We start from the raw sequence: 19,328 nt of genomic DNA on the forward strand, positions 1-19,328 counted from the left end.
CACTTATTTGTTTACATAGCTATTTTCTCCTACTAGTCTGCCTCTTTAAGGAAAGGACCCTTTCTCATTCACTTCTTGTCCTCTGCACCTAGCACAGTATCTGATATATGACAGGAGCTCAGTGAAGGTCTGCGGAAGTAAATGAATGAAATTCATAGACCATAAAGAATGTCAAATCACCGTAGAAAGTACGTGCCAGTCACCTCAGTTACCTTTATCAGTAGAGAGGAGCAGTTGTATAGATAATCCAGAATATCGGATATCCTAAATTGTGTGTGTGTTGCTTTGTGAGATGTTTAGCAGCATTTAATCATCTATTGAAAAATATTTATTAAGCAAACAAGGCACTATGCTTTGTAGTAGAGATGAAATGGCATATCTCTTACATAAATAAGAGGAACATCTGATATAAATAAAATTTAAGGTATCAAAGGAAGGCTTCCTGGAAGAAGCTACTAACTAAGAGCTTTTTAGCTACTAACTAAACCTGACAGAAGGGTAGGAAGGAGTTCAGAAGGGTAAAGGTTTTCTAGGCAAGAAATGACCCTTGTGATGTCAGTAGAAGCCAGATCCTGAAGTTCCTTGTGAATCTTTCTAAGAGATTTGAAAGGTATTCTGCATGACTTGATAGGAAGTTTTAGGTTGGGAAGTGATATGATAAGATCTGTGTTTTTGAAAGAACACTGGTAGCATTTGGAGTGTGGCAATACTACAGACAGGTACAAGGAGGAGGCCGCTGCTGTTATCCAGGCCAGAGCTGACAGAAGCTGAACAGTGAGGTAACCAACAGCATATGAGATGAGGAAAAAAGAAGTAGCAGAGATGACCAGACTGCGTTGTTCTAAATGATGACTGTTTTGGACCTAGACAGTCAAGAGTGGTCTAAATTTCACTAAGTAGAGTTGTCACTCTTTCACAATAGAAAAGTGTCCAGTCTGACTTGTATTATAATTTCAAGAATGCGTTATTTGTCACTGACCTTAAAGTGGTAATAATTCCTGAGCTTTTAGAAGTTACTGTTTCTCCCCACTATTTCTAGCTTTTATTAAGAGAGCTCCTTTGTAAAATTGTTATAACTCCTTTGTTTGGCATATTTGTTATTACATAAAAATAGGCCTTGAATAAATGGCTGTATTTATACATTTTCTATCCCTTTGCTTCTACTCCTTGTTCCCTACCTACGTTAGCATTGGGATGATATTAACCAGTAAGTGACTGATGGTCATTTTATACTTTTTTTTGCATGTATTACAGTATTAGAAAATGATACAGAGTCTCTCATTGTTTTGTATCCCAAGTCAGCTTCTTCCCTCCCCTCAATACAGGACACTAGCATGTCTTCCTTACAGTTCCTCTGACATAAACTTAGAAAGCAAGGTATAAAACTTTCTCCACATTACAAAGAAATCATTACAATAGTCCTTTAAATAGAAATTTCCCTAGTATACATAGGAAATGGATTTGTACAATTGATTAAAGCAGCAAAATCATATTATTACTTTAAAATGAGCACCCATCTTTCACAGATGATTCTTTTAATTCTTTTTGCTGGTCTCTTCTTATATTTTTTGTTGTTTAGTCACAAAGTCATGTACAACTCTTTTGCAACCCCATAGACTGTAGCCTGCCAGGCTCCTCTGTCCATGGAATTTTCTAGGCAAGCATACTGGAGTGGGTTGCCATTTCCTACTCCAGGGGATCTTCCCAGCCCAAGGATTGAATCCACGTCTCCTGGATGGCAGGTGGATTCTTTACCACTTAGCCACCAGGGAAACCTGGTCTCTACTTATGTACAAGAAAATAAAACATTTTTAATGAAAATTTAAGCTCAGAACTGTCAAGAGCTAGAAGAGATTACCTAGATCTTTTTAATTCCCTTTTAAGCTCAGAACTATCAAGAGCTAGAAGAGATTATCTAGATCTTTTTAATTCCCTTTCAAAATCTAATATTGCGTGAAGCTAAGACACTAGGATATAAAGGTGGAATCTAGCTGTACCTACCTCTGATCATCTGGAGGAAAACTATCTCATCAGTGATGTGACCTTAATTCATGTATTTTTAACTTTGTCTGGGATCTCCTGTTTAATCATTGAGAATAGTTTCACTTTTGTGTATGTTTAAAAAAAAAGGTAGAAAGAGCCCTATACAGTGGGTAAATAAGTTAATACTTAGAAAAACTACAATGAAAGCTTATTTGCACAATTTAACTAGGTCAAGATCAGCAAATTTTTTTTTAATATATAATGCTATCACCATTGGCTTCATCATTTACATTCATTTGTTTAATAATTAAACTGGGCACAATGTAACAGTGTTGACATTTCACCTGTTAATTTGTCTTCTTTAGCGAGTTAAAAGAAGGAACCTGTCTTCGGTTTGCTGGAAGTGGAAATGAAGAGAATCGAAACAATGCATACCCTCACAAGGCAGGCTTTGCCCAGCCTTCGGGCCTGTCTCTGGCCTCAGAGGATCCCTGGCGCTGCCTGTTTGTGGCAGATAGTGAGAGCAGCACAGTGAGAACCGTCTCGCTGAAAGATGGGGCAGTGAAGCACCTCGTGGGAGGAGAGAGAGATCCCATGGTAATGAAAAGCGCTTACACGGCGGGCCTGCTTAGCGAGCTTGCAGTTTTCTGAGTTGTGAAGTTCATAAGACGTAGGAAGGAGACAATGCTTGAACTTACCCATGTTAAAATGGAAGTCAAACCAAAGGAAATGTGACTATAAAGAAGCACAAGTAACAAAACCACCTAAGAAAAGTTAACCGATATGATTCGATTCTGTATAAATGTCAAGGCTTCCGAGAGAAGGGAAGGATAAAATTGTGATTACTGAGCAAGGGGAAAATGAAGAGTAGAAATTTGGCAGGAGGGTGGAAAGAGCACCAGAGTAGTAGACCTGACCTGTCCAGATCAGATGTGTCATTTTTGTGAATAAGATTCCGTAGAACCACAAATTAAGTCAGGTTCAGAATTCTGTCATTTTTTTTTTCTAGTTTCAGTCAAATGCCCAACCCTATTTATATGAAATCAGACTTTTCTCCCTTTAACTTAAATAGCATGTACAGCCATCTGAATTTTCACTTTATACCCTAACAAAGTTCTGTGAAAAGACTTTAATACATGCTGCTTCTTTTCTTTTAAAAAAAAAGAATTTATTTGCTTTTGGTGATGTTGATGGAGTAGGAATCAGTGCAAGGCTTCAGCACCCACTTGGAGTAACTTGGGACAAGAAAAGGAATTTACTGTACGTGGCAGACTCTTACAATCACAAGGTGAGTCTTGACAGAATTATATAATACCCTGCTTTTTACTTGTGGTATTTAAAATGCTGAAAGATCTGTGAGTCTCCTACAACTGCCACTCTAAAATGTAGAGAGAAATAACAGTCTTTGACAACTGTACATAAGCCTTTCTGTTCCTTTTTTGGTCCTTTCTTTGCAGAAATGATGTGATAGTACTCTGAGCTGGGGAAAGGACTAAACAAATTCCCAATGACAATAGCCAAAAATTGGGAATTGCAAGCCACTAAAGCTGTTTAGTAACAACTTCAGTAAATAAGGAGAGGGCAGGTAACAGGGAAATTAATATGTCAGTTAACAGATGAACATTTTTGAGCCTTTGCATAGTTGCCGTGCCTGTTAGCAAATAATTCGTTTTCATCAACATTTCTGTTTTCTTTGTCTATTTTATTTTTACTATGCATTTTTAAAATAAAATCATTGGAACATAAATATTAGTATTGTGTGGTGAGAAGCTTATGAATTTAATGTAATTGAAATACAGGAATCACAGCATCTAACGTAAGTAGCAAATCTGCAGCCGGTATTAGATGTTCCTAAGAAGGAAGTCAGTTCAACTGTGTCCCATTGTGAGGGAAAAGAATAACATTAAATAATTTTTTCAAAGAGTTCTTCTAGAAGACAGGATGTAACTGGGGATTTTATAGTGTTTAACTCTCAGGATGAAATATCTCCCCTTAGAGATATTTGAATGTTTGGCTGTTCAAGAAAATATGGAAGTGTCTGTTCTTTCTCTGATGTTTATTAAGAATACTAATGGCAATCAGGATTTCTCTGCCTTGCTTATTAATATGTTACTCTTCCACACCACAAATGTGAAACTGAGCTTCAGATAAATAAATTTTTGTTCTGTCCTTTTTAGATTAAAGTTGTGGATCCAAAAACAAAAAACTGTACAACATTAGCAGGAACTGGTAATGCAAGTAATATTATCAGTTCCAGTTTTACCGACTCAACTTTTAATGAACCAGGAGGCTTGTGTATTGGAGAGAATGGTGAATTATTATATGTGGCAGACACCAATAACCATCAAATTAAAGTGTTGGATTTAGAAACCAAAACAGTTTCCGTGGTAAGTAATCTTTAAGTTAAGGGGCATCATTTTAAGAAAGATTCTGAAATCCCTAGCAACAACAGAGGCACTTTTGGTTAGACCAACACTAGTGGTGAAAGTGAAACATATAGACAGAGTAGTGAGTGGGTGCCTCTTCCAAGGATATCCTGTTATTTTTAAAGTAAAAATTTCATCTGTGCCAAGAATGTTTGAGAAAAACACTAGAAGTTGGAGAGAATTTGATGAACTTTCAGAAAAGGAAAAAAAAGGCGCATCTGTTTTTAAATATATGGACATACTGATACACACAAACTATGTGGGTTGGATTGTTTAATCGAGTGTTTTTGTTTTTTTAATTTTTAAACAATCCTCAGACTAATGTGTAATCTTTGTTTCCTATGGTGAATCCATTACCAAATAATCTTTAAAGAAAGGTCTTTAAAGGTCAGGACTTAAAAATAAGATGAGAGGAAACTTAAATAAGTTCTAATTTTAAAGATATAGACAAAGTTATCCCTTTCTATGTCACATTTGTCCAGAAAATCCAGGAGTTCTTTGTCTAAAATTCTAACAATTTCCAAGATTTAAAATAAAAACACAGATGCCATCATAAGTTCATTTCTCTTGACATAGATCTCTGATATGAGATGATTGACATCTTATAGTTGGCAGTGAAAATTATAAGAGGGTGTGTATTACATCCACTGCCTTTAAATTGATAAAGTTTTATTTTAATTTCCTGTTATCAATAAACATATTGAACAATTTCATTCCATTTCATTCATAAATGTTGACAGTCTTTTGGCTAGGATGAAATATTTTTTGAACCTACAAAATAATCATGAGGAAGTCTAAGTAAATGCATTCTGATTCAGAAGAAAATGGCAATTAAGTTTCCTTGACATTGAACCTCACTTTTGTTCTGAAGTCTGAAAAGAAGCTCTCTCAGTCTACAGTACTGTAAAGTACTTGTGCTTTAAAAAACAGATTTTCTTGTTTTTAGTTCCCAGTCTTCACATCTGAAAATGCTGTGGTGGATGGTCCATGTCTAGCAGAAAAACCAAAGACCTTACCCAAACTTCCTAAATCTGCTCCGGGCGTTAGACTTTCCCCCGTGGCTGCGTGTCCCGGACAGACTCTTCAGTTCAAGCTGAGACTAGACCTCCCATCAGGAACAAAGCTGACGGAGGGAGCGTCCAGTTGCTGGTTTCTGTCAGCTGAAGGTATGACAGTAACCTTTTCAAATGCAAATATTTCGTGAATTTTTGATGTTTGATCTAGAAATTTTTCTCGTTTGTTACGTGATACTTTAACTCTACAGTTAGGATTTGAAGGGGGTCTTATAACACAAAAAGATCCAGATCTAACCCCACTTTAGCAGTTTTCTTTAGTCTTTGAGGTTGATTCTCTCTCTTTATTAAGTAACTGTGTAACTCACCCAAAGTTAATCATAATTGCTGCCATTTGCTCCTAGGCAAGTTCATCACATGAGGCGGACTGTTGGGTCTTAGAATGATAGGTCCTTGAATATTAGAACTGAAAGGCATCAAAATACACCCTTTGTCCTAAGCCTCTTCTAGATGAGGAGACTAGTGGCTCAAAGGGGTAAAATTATTTGCTTGAGGGCATATTTTAATTAGGTCAAAAGATGGAACTTGAACCCAGCCCTGCTAGTCCTTAGTTCAGTATCTTTTCCTTTGTGCTCTGTGTGTGTGCTCAGTCGCTCAGTCATGTTCGACCCTTTGCGGCCGCATGGACTATGGCCAGCCAGGCTCCTCTGTCCCTGGAATTTTCCAAGCAAGACTTTTGGAATGGGGTGCCATTTTCTCCTCCAGGGAATCTTCCCAGCCCAGGGATCAAACCTGCATCTCTTGCGTCTCCTTCATTGACAGGCAGATTCTTTACTGCTAGCACCACTTGGGAAGCCCTTTCCATTGTGCCCCTCCATCTCAAACGAGCTCTAGGGTTACTAGTGCTTGAAATGAACTTAATTTTCTACAGACATAAAATTCAAGGCCACCAGTTACACATTTGGATGTTACAGAAGTTTCCAAATCTTACTCTTGGTTTCTGCACTTAACTCATCATTGTGTTGAGTTAACACATTGTGTTGTGGACCAACACCCATCCATAGGTTATACTCTGGTGGCTCTGTTCTGGCACATTGCAGCACAGAGATCAAGGAGGGGAAGAGGGAGCCTCACAGGAGACTGAAGAATGAATAAGCAAGTACAGGCAAAACTCAGAGAGGGTAGTTTTCTAGAGCAGGTGTTTTAAGGAAAGAGTGATCAGCTGTGTCAAGTGCTGTTGATAGATGAGCTAAGGGCCAAGAATTGATCTTTGATTCAACATTATAGTTAATTTATATCCTCAACCAGAGCTATTTCAGAATGATGAAGGAGATGCCTGATGAGAGCAGATTTAAAAAGAAGAAAGGAACTGGAGAAATCAAATGTAGATAGCTCTTTGAGGAGTTTAGTTAAAAAGATAACGAGAAAGAGAGCAGTTGCTTGAAGGGGAAAGCAGAGTTGGGAGAGCAGTGTGTTTTCTGTTATTGATGGCAAAGATCAGTAGAGAAAGGATGATGTGTGGTAGCCGTGGATATCCTTTAGGAAGATATGAGAGAGGATGGGCTCGAGTGCACAGGTGGAAAACTGGTCTTTGCCAGGAAAGTGGGCAGCATTTCCATGGTAAGGAGGGAAGGCTCCAGGTGTGACCCAGAGATCTGGATAGGAAGCTGTGGAGATGAATGCTTGCAGAAGTGTTTTTCTGCATGCTTGTTTTCTTAGTATTAATATGTTGGGAAATACAACCATCAGCTGAGCATGAGAAGGGGATGGGGAGAAGGTTTTGGAGGTTTGAAGAAAGAGGGTCCGAAGGGTGAAGGGGTGACTACGTGAGGGAAATACAGTATGACTGCTGAACGGCTGAAAGGTTGCATTTGAGGCTGGCTGTCATGAATTGAAAGTTAGTCTGGTCCACATGGAAGTGGTTTTTCTCCAGCCAAGGTTATGCATGAGGGAGCAGCTCTGTGACAACCTAGCGGGTGGGGTGGGGGACTTGGGAGGGAGGTTCAAGAGGGAGGAAATATATGGATACGGCTGATTCACATTGCACAGCACAGACCAACACATTGTGAAGCAGTTATCCTCCAATTAAAATTAATTTTAAAAAGTGTAGTTACTAAGTAGTTTAATCAGGAGTTCTCTGAAGTCCTGATCCAGTATTAATTGTGATTACCACTATACCATTAAATCTCACAGATTCTAAAGAACTAGATTTCCCCCTTGAGTATGAATTTTTTTAAAATTTTTTATTCTTGTTTTTAATTGAAATAACTTGACATATTCTAATTCAATTCTTTGGTTGTTTTATTATCTTTCACTTTTCCAGATAGTTTCTTGTCAAATACTTTAGAGCTTTCAATTGCTGTTCATTTTATTTCAGTAGTATCATTAAGAACTGACTTGTTCAGTTGCTCAGTCATGTCCAACTCTTTGTGACCTCATGGACTATAGCACACCAGGCTTCTCTGTCCTTCACTGTCTCCCAGAGTTTGCTCAGATTCATGTCCGTTGAGACCAGTTATTAAGCTTGAATCTGTGTTTTCTTCTCTAGAGATTCCCAAAGTAGAACTTGAGCCCCATTAACTTGCTTGCTACAAGAAAATGAATGCCAAAGCCTTTGCTTAAAAGTATGCCATTCGAGTAAAAGAAAAAACATTGTTGGAGCAGGATGTGTAATTGAATACACACAAATTACTATGATTAGAATCCAGGCAGAGCCTTTGTCCTCACTCTCTAATTTGTGATCTTTTAGCCTAAGAACACTTGTTGTTTGAGCCTATTCTCAAAGTATTCAGTTACTGTAAATTATGTTAAGACTTGGGTGTGTATTTGAATCAGTGTGAACTTATTTCATGAATTAACAAGTAATCAGTATACTACTTGTCTTATAGCATTGCTTTCCAGCATCTCTAACAGAGTAGATAATAATTTCAAAGTGAAATAGTGTAGTCCATAACTGAATTCTGACTTCTTGTCTCTAGTGATCTTCCTCTGTCCTAGTCTCCCAAGCTTTTTCACATGTTCTCACTCAGTTTTCAGTTTCCTGCCCTACTCCGCCTCTCTCATGCCCTCTCACACACTTTTCTTTTGTAATTACCCAGATCCAGGCTTTATGACCTTCTTACCTTGGTACTTTCTCAGGGCAGCAGCTGTTGTCCTGCTGCTGCCCGCTTGGAATCCACAGCAAGAGAGCAGAGGGCTCTTGGTAGGCTAGCCAGAAGACACTGTGTTGGCTCCGGAGGGACCAGCTGAGCCTGTGAGAAGATCACCACCATCCACTCCATGCAGAGGAGAGTTCTGAGCCATGCAGCACTAGAGGATGTTTGGAGCTAGCTTTGTGGGCAGAAGAGAACTCAGACCCTGGCCATTCATTCCTCAGTTAGTTTAGAGCAAGTCCTCGGCTGCCAGTTCAGCTGTTCGGCCTCGGTCCATTAGTCTGAAAGCATTGCATCACTGGGAGATCATGTTAATTTAATTTCTCTCTGTGAAATTAAACATTATTTTTAAGTAGGATATTGGTAAATTTAACATGCTTATTTTAACTCTACTTTGTCAATTATACAAGTTAATGGTATTAATATTGAGTTATTAGAATACAAAGTATAGATAGTGTTAAAGGAAAATGAAATAACCTAGAGAGAAAATTCTTAGTTATCTTAACACTTATCCAAGGCATGGGTTCCATCTTTATTGTATTGTTTGCATTAGTTGCCAACTCATGTCCAACTCTTTGTGACCCTATAGACGGTAGCCCGCCAGCCTACTCTGTCCATGGAATTTACCAAGCAATGGAAAATGGATTGCCGTGACTGGAATGGGTTGCCATTTCCTTCTTCAGGGGATCTTCCTCACCCAAGGATCAAACCCGCATCTCCTGCACTGCAGGCGGATTCTTTACCTCTGAGCCACCAGAGAAACAATTTTTTTTTTCTTTTTGGTATAGGGACAAATAAACTTTCAAGCAAGAATCCTAATAATTTAAGTCTTTGACTATTATTTTATAGGGTACCTTTGTAAACCTGTGATTAAAGGACATTTTTTTCTTCTTGGCCTGTTATTTAGAGACCATAACACTGATTTTTAACTAAATTTTGGTGGGTCTAATCTTAAAGCTGCCAGCATTTATGGGAAGGTTTTAAGCCAATAAATTAATAAATAAATGGCAGTATAAAAGCCCCAAGGGCATGTTGTGCTTCACAAATCCTTCATGTGAAGTATTTGAAAATTGTCTACAGAAACACTTTTATTTCTAAACCTGGACATTAAAATAGCATAATTTATTATTTTCCTGTTTTCATTTAAAATATAAGAAGTTCCCCTACTAATCTGCTGTATAACAAAATCAAACATATTCCTCAGTCCAGAAATAAACAAAGAAGGCCAGAGACTTTAAAAAGAATTATGTTTAAAAGCTCTGCATTTAACTCTTTAGAGTCTCACCTTTCACATTTTCCTTACTCTTGATATATTTTTCTCAAATTTAATTTTTCAATCAACAGAATATTAGAAGCAATAAACTAAAGGAGAGATGAAGAGGACAGGTAGAGACAGGTGCTGTAGTCTGTCGACTCATCCTGAAGTCAAAACAGAAAGAGAAGCTAAAAACTAGACATAGAGTTTCATCACTGCTCAGTAGGTGGTCCGGTTTTTGTCCAGATAGCCCTGAGTCATTGGTAAGTCGTTAGATTATGTTCAGTGTATTCTGTTTCAGATGGCAGGAAAGCATGCCCTGCATTTCCCAAACACTGGCTCTTAATAGCTAAGCCCCTCTAACGCTGTCAGCCTAGGTATGTGCTTCCTCAGGGTGACACACACATTCCTTTGGAGAGAAGACACTGGGTGAATGAAGACATTTTGAAAACTTTAATACTAGAAGACAGATTTTTAGTGATTTTTAGATGTTTGTTGTATAGATGATTTATATATTTGAGTCTCAGAGGAGTCTTATGTATTAACATGAAGTAAACAAAGATCTGTTTTTTACATTGAGTCCATTGGAATAATGTATGCAGTGTTACTTGTTTCTGAAAAATAAAATCAATTTTTTTTATTATCCTTGGATAGTCAATAATTCATCACTGTCTTTACTGGAAAGTCGTTGCAGAGCTGTACATACGTTTGTATTCCCTAGCTTGTTTTGTAGTTTGCATGTTATGTTTCTAGACACTTTTATCTGGTAAAAATTAACTATTTTCTGAAGTGTCTTATGTTTATTTCTGGGACTTACTAACAGGTTTCAGTTTTACATTTTCATTTTAATTTTACCACATTTTAAATCTATAACCATACTTGTAATTTTCATCTTGATTTCAATAAAAATTAATTTATATTTATGTTTGCAGTGTTCAAAAAAAGAATTTTAATTTGATATCAGGATAACTAGACTAGGACTTCTTATATCTTGTGTTCCTCACACAGAGCACAATGCCTGGCATTTAGAGGCTTTCAGTAAATATTGTTAGTTGAGTAAATATAGTGTTTGTAAAGTCTGTCTGATTTCCTACTCAACTTATGCAGTCTTAATAATTTATCTCTTTATTTTCTAGGCAATGAATGGCTTCTTCAAGGACAGATACCATCTGGAGAGATAGAGAGCATTTCCAATCAACCAACAATCTCACTGCAGATTCCTGGAGATTGTTTATCACTTGAGGCCATTCTGTCTATCAGCGTGTTTCTCTATTACTGTAGTGCAGACAGTAGTGCCTGTATGATGAAGGGAATTTTGTTCAGTCAGCCTTTACAAATAACTGATACACAGCAAGACTGCATACCTCCAGTAGAACTCAAGTATATATTTTAGCAAGCTGACTAGCAACCCAGTGCCGCCTCTTCTCAATATCCCCACCATCACTGTAATTTATGAAAAGAAACTTTATTTCTGCTTCTGTGTACCCAGAAACCCATTGTTCAGTTCTAGCAACTTATATTAAAGTATGCTGCTTATTTAATTATTTATTATAGACAAATTCCTTCATTCTGGCTGTGTAGCAGCAAAGTCACTGACCATGATTCCAACCATGATTCTGTAATCTGGGCTGTTACTTGGCACAAGACTTAAGTCCATGTTACAGGAAAGATAATTTTCAGTGAATACTGATAACAATAATGATACCAAATATTTTAACTAACTTTTTTACCTTTTATGAAGCAGCACATCTGAATGTGTAAATTTCACAGTAACTTTAAACAGCGCTTAAGATCCAGTCTACGTGTTGGTATAAGGACACCTGCCATTCAAGGTGTAAGGTCTGTTTTAGGTCAAGAAAAAAAATGTCTTTTCATCACAGTAGTAGCTTAAAGAGCATCTAGGTGGTAAAAATGTTCCTTGTTCTCTTCTGTGATTTTCTCATTTGAGATATATTTATGGTTATAAATTATTTGCTATTTTAGCATACCATTATTAATGGTATGTTAAATATTCTGTATATTTCTATATACAGAAAATATATTTCTATATTTCTGGAAGTTAGAGTCTCTAAGGACATATACAGACTCCTTTTAACGTTTTTCTGAATGAACAGTTTTAGTAATGAATAAACAGTCAGCAATGAATGACTCCTTAGAAATACTATGACTTTCAAGGAGAAAGGGACTTCAGAACACATTACTGCATGTGACACCACTTAATGGTAAAGAATTAATTGTTACCGCTAAGTCCAATGCAAATGGGTATGTGTGTTGTATTAGAAATTTACATTTCAGTTGAAGCATTAAATGCAGATTTGCCAGGTTTGAGGGTTTTTTGGTTCCCGTATTGAGAATTTAAATGATCGTTGTTGTGATGTTTTTAAAAATAGCTGTTAAGCCTTCAAGGTGAAAATTTCAATATGAAGCACTTTTATGCTTTCATTATGTATAGTATCTTAATATATTACTTTAACATATTAAGGCTGAAACATACAGTGACTTGCTGATCCTGTTTTTGGTATGTTTTTTTCTAACCTTAAAAGAAATAGTCACCAGAAGATTTTGGAAAAGTTTTTTTTTTCAGTGATGCTTTCTCTTTATAACTATTTTAAAAGACTGCTTGTTTTTACTAAAAGTGATTCCACATGTTTGTGGTTTAATCAGCTTACAAGATTTTAAAAACAACAGGTGAATCATACTTATTCAGTAAATATTTATAGACAATATAACATAATACACCTTCTTGCTTCAAAACCAGTGCACAATTTGAATTGTAATTTTTTAAGCATAATCATCTGCCCATATATTTATATTCTTTTGAAATATAGTTTTGAACATACTATTTCAGATTACCTAAATATGAAGTAGGGGAATGCATAGATCATGACTATTTAATTTGTAGCCTCCTAAAGCTATTTTTAAAGAGAAGAATAAATGTAAAGTTAAAAGAAATTCTGTTTAAAATTATATATGTTATAAGTACCTCATAAACCTTTTCTCTCCATAAAAAAAAAGTTCTGTAATAAAAGAATGTATAATATTGACATTCTCTTTTATGGAGAATAGGCTGTAGTCATTTTTAAAATCTCATTTTATTATTATACTTCTCATTTCCAGCTGGACAGAATGAAAATAGTTTGACTTAATTTTTTCCTATTTAAGGACATAAACAATTTCACTCTCTGAAGAAAATATATACACTTTTAACTCGCTAATTCAGGAATGCTTGATAATTATTTTTGCAGTATTTTGCATGAACTTACACACAGTATATATTTTCATGTACATTAAAATCCAAAAATATTTCTAGAATATACTAATGTTCATTTTGTCTGTATAGAGTTTTCTGTTAGTATTAAGCTTATACTCTTCTTGATTTTTAACTACAGTTCTATTGAACATTCTTATTCTTACCCATCCAGTAATCTACATTGTTTTTCACATTTAAAATACTATGTATAGATATTACATGATTTTTTGTAAATCATGTTAAGCAATATAAATAGGTTCTTAGAATTTATGACTAACATAATAAACCTCTTACATAAGAGAGAGCACTAGAAAGTTCATTTTTAAAAACTTTTGTGATTCCTGACTCTGTTTTTAAACTTATGGCATGAAGAAAAGCAAAAGTTATGTTCAGTGATAGTTTGAAAAACTATTTTAGTGTTAGTCACCATAATCAAAATGCCAGTAATGTGGCATTACATACACTTAGACATAGTACCTAGAATCTTTGCCCTAAATTATTCTGCTTCTTTGTCACTGTTTTTTCCAACATTCTTTATATCACTTCACAAATGGTAAAATTTTCTTTTCTGTATTTATACTCAGGATTGATATCTCCAAAAAGAATTTTGGTTATCTTGGAAATGCTCAAGCAAATATTTAACCTGTCCACAAGGGAAAACTTTACAGTTTAATCACCCGTAGGTGTAACTTTGACAAAGTTCAATGACTAAGCAACTTTCTCCTAAACTATTGTAATAATATATTTACCTATAGTATTATCAGGCCTGCAGAAAGCTATAAATCTTAACACAGCCCCCAAAAAGCTTAGTATATGTAGATAAATGTACGTGTCTATATACTTACACAGATACAAAGATCAACTAAATTTCTCACATAGCCAGTATAGTCTGGAGATAGTACCACTGAGATAAGTTGCTCTCTGCTTGCTTTTTCAAAGTTGGAAAATTTGGGAAGACATTAACATTACATACCTCTGTAATATAGTAATTTTCTACTTGCCTAACATTTAGTATTAGTTTATATCTGTCGATTAGAAACAGTCTAACCATTATATTTGACATAGGAACAGTCATCAAAAACTAAATTTCTTAACTCATGAATTGCATGAAAATATATGCAAAGGGACTGTGTCATGTGGTGGGCTGTGAGTGGTGGAATTGTGAATATTTTCAGCTTTTTCTGTTTTTTTTTAATTGTAGAGTTGTGAATATTTTCTACTTTTTCATTTTTTTTAATTGAGCAATGGGTTATTTAAAAAAAAACTGGGAATATGCTTTTAAAGACTTAAAATGAACTGAACAGTAAGAACTAATTACATAATAACTTTTTCTGAAGTCACTTTTATCAAGAAAGATCAGAACTCAGTTTAGAGCTCTTTGATCTACCAGTTCTCTTCAGTTTGTGGTTTGGTGGAGACAAAAATAATTGTGGCTTTTGCTGCTAGTATTTTTATTGTGTGATGTAGTAGTGTTTCTGAACACAGACTCTGCGGTCACTTGGGTTCTGCCCTGTAAAATGGGGTCGCTGTAAGGGCTCAGTGAAATAGTATTTGTAGAGCAGTTAGTAGATAATGAAACTGCCAGTTATCAGTCATGAATAATAATGATAATAATTTATGACCATAAAACACATGGCTTCACACTTTCTTTGCAACTGCAGTTTCTAAAGGAAACTATTCCTCTACCAACTGTGTGGTATGTTAATACTCTCTGCAGTGCTGGGATTCAAGAAGAGAAATAGTTTTATAATAAATATATTACTGTTTTATAAACAATGTTATAAAGAAACAAACCTCCAGTTTTAAGAAGTTTTTTAAGACCTGTAATGATGACTGATGAACTTCCTTTGAGAAAGTCCAGATATACCCTAAACCATGTTCCTGGAATATCCACTGATGGTGCTTTTCCAAGCCTTCCAAGTGCCTTCATGCATTTTGCCTCACAAGTCAGACAGGTAGATCTTATGTCCATTTTACAGATGAGGAAGCAACTTTAAAATGTTGGCTTCATGTCTCAAGTTCAGCACTCCCCGAATAACTGCCTGATGCTGGAGAGGCGCCTGGTGCAGGCAGTTGCTCAGCCAGTTTTGTTGAATGATTAAGAGTGACTAGTGGGTGATGGATCTTCTATTTGAACACAGATCTCCTAATTTCTAGCTCTACTTCTAGACATAGAGTGAAAACAAACTGGGATTAAGAGTATTTATTTTTGTGAATGCTTTCTTAAGCCTTTGCAGTATTTGAATAAAGTTATAAGAATAATAGCTAAATCTATTCAGTGCTAACTATGTGCCTGGCACTTTTCTAAGTGCTGTCTGTGTATTAACTAATTTAATCCTCACAACCACCTTATGAGAGAGGTTCTAGTTTTCCTTATTTCTCTGATGAGGAAACTGAGACACAAAGAAGTGGTAACCAATTAGACCAGCGTAATTGAGATCAGACATTTAGGACTGACCCAACCTGGGTGCATCTACTCAACTACCATGCTTTTATGCCTGCCTTTAAAAGTGTTTGTTCGGTTTTTTTACAGCATAAATCTTCCATAGTTATATATAGTAACTAATCAACCCAAAGAACTTCAAAAGTCCTAGTAGGGATTGTTTTTGAAGTTTAAAGTAAATCCATTTAATTATATCAGCTTTTTGGACTTTTCATTATACGTAGTTACCCTTCAGGGTTTGGAACAGTCTGTATAATTGTTTCTCTCAGAAGATTTTATGTGCCATTCTTTCTTAAATTCAGATATTATCAAGAGTTTTTCTTGGCAGATGGATGTATTAAAGAACTAACTAGCCATTCAGTATTAGTTCCAACAATGCTATTTTAATTGGTCTTCAGAAGGTAATTATAAGACCTTGTCACAAGTATAACTTTATTCTTAGTACAGGACTGTCTCAAACCTTTGAAAGCTTGTTCATATTTAAGAAAATAACTGTTTTAATGACCAAAGTGAGCTATAGAAACATAATACTCTGCCCATCTGTTAACACACAGAATCATCTGCCTACTTGATTCATAACTACTGCAGTATATAGACCTTACCCCACTCTGCCCCCCAGGACTCAAGATATACACAATTCCATTCTAGTAAAGTTTTCACCAGATCAACCTATTATTCCAGCTTTAGGTACTATTAAAAGGTCTGAAGTAGAATGCTGCCTACCACGGATTATGATTCATGAGCATCCAGTTACAGGAATGTAAATGTTTTTCATTTATCATCTGCTAATTTAAATGTTACTAGAATTTGTTAATATTGTTATAAAATTCCAAATCAGAAATCTATAAGGAAATGTGCATCAACTTTAAGACATGGCAGTGTTATACTTTACAAGTAGAATTAACTGTTAATCACCAAGATTTCCTCCTTTTCTCTTCCAGTGGCACACAGTTTATTTAAATGAATTCACAGTAACCATAAATCATGATTTTGTTCTGAATATTTAAAAGTGTGTCCCCACCCCCCTCTTTTCCTTGCAGTAGGATAATAGAAAGCATGCCTTTAAGAGCTAGAGGCTGGACTAGCCTCCTGTGTGTATTCCATGCCCTGCACACCTTGGCCCTTTCATGTATTATTAGACTGAGGGTCAGCCTGGCTGGTTTGGGCCAGGGCTGCCAGTCTGACCCCAGCCTGGGAAAAGCAGAGCAGGAGGCGGCGCGGCCGGCTTCTCTGACTGCATCCCCTGTGTTTCTCGGTGTGCGGGTTCGGTTTAGTTTTTGTCAGAAGTTGGAGTTGGAAAGTGAGAACCCTAGATACCTGTGGACTGTCAGCCTGGCTGTAGTTATTGCTTGTTTGGGATGTCCCTTTTCCACACTGGCATGTCACTCTCAAGTGGACCAAAGGACATTTTATTCTGTTGAAAGCCCCGTGATCAAAAGGAAAGAATTGTAAGTACTTCCAAATCTACTTCCTGGCCTCTACCAACCATATCCTGAAAAGCCCTGAACAAGCTTGGTGAAGCACTAAACAGCCACATACTCGCAAGCATTTTTGGAACATGTCAGGGCATGGTATGAATTCCTTCCTCTTAAAGGAGCAACTTTCAGAGCTGGTGTTTTTCAGTAGTACAGAATTAAGCAAAATTGTCAGATTTTTTTTGAGTTAAAGGGACAGTGGAATTTATTACCTTTTGCCTTTAATATACTGGGTTACATATTTATGTTTGAAATGAGGCCTCATAATAGAGGGGGGAAAAGCAATCCTCAAATTTGAATAGAACCAGTTTAAATAGTATTTTTGATTATCTAGTGTGCTATGCTCATAAAAAATATGTGTTAAGGTATATAGGGTAAAACAGTTGATAAATTATGGTAATGAAAGGTAAAAATAGACACATTAATTTCTGAAAAGACAGGCTCAGTCTTGGAACTATCTTCTATTTTTAGATTTTTGTCATCATCATTCTTAGTCCCACCAGATATGTGTTAACTCTGTGAGCATGTGCAGAATGGGCTACCTGTTTTGTTCATTACATGTTCAGATGCTAACAAGTGTGTGTGTGGAGTTGGAATGTACTTTCTCTGTGTGCCTCTGATGTTCATCACCCAAATTTACCTGTAGAAATACATAGCACATCCACTCCACACCTTAGGCTTCCCTCTCTTTGAAAACAGTAGTGTCTGTAGAAGTTGCAATGAGGAACTATATAGTTCCACAAATGACAGATACAGTAGATTGGTTTTGTTGTGGTAAATTTTTTTTTCTAAAATTCTTCATATGTCCATTTCTAAAGAAGGAGAACAGTGTGCTACATGACTTTAAAATCAATTTTACTCTACTTGAAGGTATATGTTTCTAATTATGTTATACATAGGTTAATATTTTTTAAAGGTTTGAAGTTTTCACTGTTAGCATGCATTGAGAGTCAGTTTAGAAATGCTTTAATTGCTGTCATCACTTTACATGTGGGTTATGGATTAATCAAAGTTTGCTGTGATACATATATATCACATACATACACATATACATACATATATACACACAATCACTTTCAAATTGTAACATTTCATAAATTTGTCAAGTTTTAAAAACTCAGACTTCCCCTCTTGTGTGTGTGTTAAGTTGTGGTTTTATCTTTGAGAATAGTGTTGGTCTGCTGTGCTGACTTCACCTCTGTCATTCCAAGAGTTTGATTATATCTAATTTTTCTTCAAAGATAAAGAATGCGATTGAAATCCAATTTACAGGATCATGTATTAGACTTAGTTGAGTTCTAAAAGAATTGACTTGGTCTGCATTTGTGAGCATTTCATGTAGATAGAGTAATATATTTTTGTACAACACTGTATTTCTACATTTATTTCAAGTCTGTTTTCAGTGACTTTTTCAAGTACATGTGTTAAGATGGTTTGGAATGAGAGCACAGTAGCCTTCATTTCCAACTCAAAAGAAGTGTATAATACATGTGATTATAGAAAACCAGAATGTTTATACTGTACACTGAAACCTAATGCCTCTTTTCTGAAGCTTTGTATATTTTTTTTCATGAAATTGATTAAATATTTTCCCTCTAACGCTATGTTTCTCTTTTTTATGCTTTCTGTTTTAAATATACCATGAGATCATTTTACTGCTTGGAGTCCTATCATCCAGATTAAAAATGGTGCATAGTTTGGGTTGGAGGAGTCTGGGAGGTGAGGTGAGGGTGACCAATAGATGTGAGTCATGTGATCCTAGCTTTTGTGTTAAGTGATTCAGGAGTTTTAGGGAGAGGGGTTAAAACCTGGGGTTATGGATAATACAACTGCATGTACTTCATTCCATTAAAAAAGAGAAGGCAGTGAGGCTGGTACAAACTTGCTGCACTGGATGGGGGTCGGGAGGATGGGGACAATGTCAAGAGGGTAGGCAGCAGCCAAACTTGAGTTATGTGCATCCTCTAGCATTTCAAAGTTAAGCTAGAAGCCGTTATGGAATTTTTAACAGGGAGTCCTGTGATCTAGTTTGTCTTTAAAGATCTCTGTGCCTGCCATATGAAAAATGGATTATGAGAAATGGGGCCAAGAGAGAGGAAGCAGTTAGAAAGCTATTAGTCCAAGCAACAAAGAGTTAATTATGCAAGACAATATGGTCCTAGCACAAAAACAAAAACACAGATCAGTGGAACAGAAGAGAAAACCCAGAGATAAATCCACACACCTGTGATCACCTAATTTATGACAAAGGAGGCCAGAATATACAATGGAGCAAAGACTGCTTCCTTCAATAAGTAGTGCTGGAAAAACTGGACAGCTATGTGTAAAAGA

The 19,328-nt window shown here is 36.1% G+C and overlaps 1 protein-coding gene across 3 annotated transcripts in view; it reads left to right on the forward strand.

Moving 5' to 3' along the window:
• The window catches only part of NHLRC2 (NHL repeat containing 2), a 62,974-nt gene extending 44,378 nt beyond the window's left edge, over positions 1–18,596 (forward strand). The window contains exons 7-11 of one of the 3 annotated variants that reach the window (XM_020876395.2): positions 2,349–2,580; positions 3,149–3,271; positions 4,161–4,370; positions 5,356–5,575; positions 9,164–9,818. In XM_020876395.2, the coding sequence (XP_020732054.2) occupies positions 2,349–2,580; positions 3,149–3,271; positions 4,161–4,370; positions 5,356–5,575; positions 9,164–9,228 (850 nt within the window). In that variant the 3' untranslated portion in view covers positions 9,229–9,818. The other 2 variants (XM_070470220.1, XM_020876394.2) reach the window with 2 other exon arrangements.
• Positions 18,597–19,328: the final 732 nt, after the last annotated feature.

This window comes from Odocoileus virginianus, chromosome 7 (assembly GCF_023699985.2).
Source record: "Odocoileus virginianus isolate 20LAN1187 ecotype Illinois chromosome 7, Ovbor_1.2, whole genome shotgun sequence".
NCBI classification, from domain to species: Eukaryota; Metazoa; Chordata; class Mammalia; order Artiodactyla; family Cervidae; genus Odocoileus; species Odocoileus virginianus.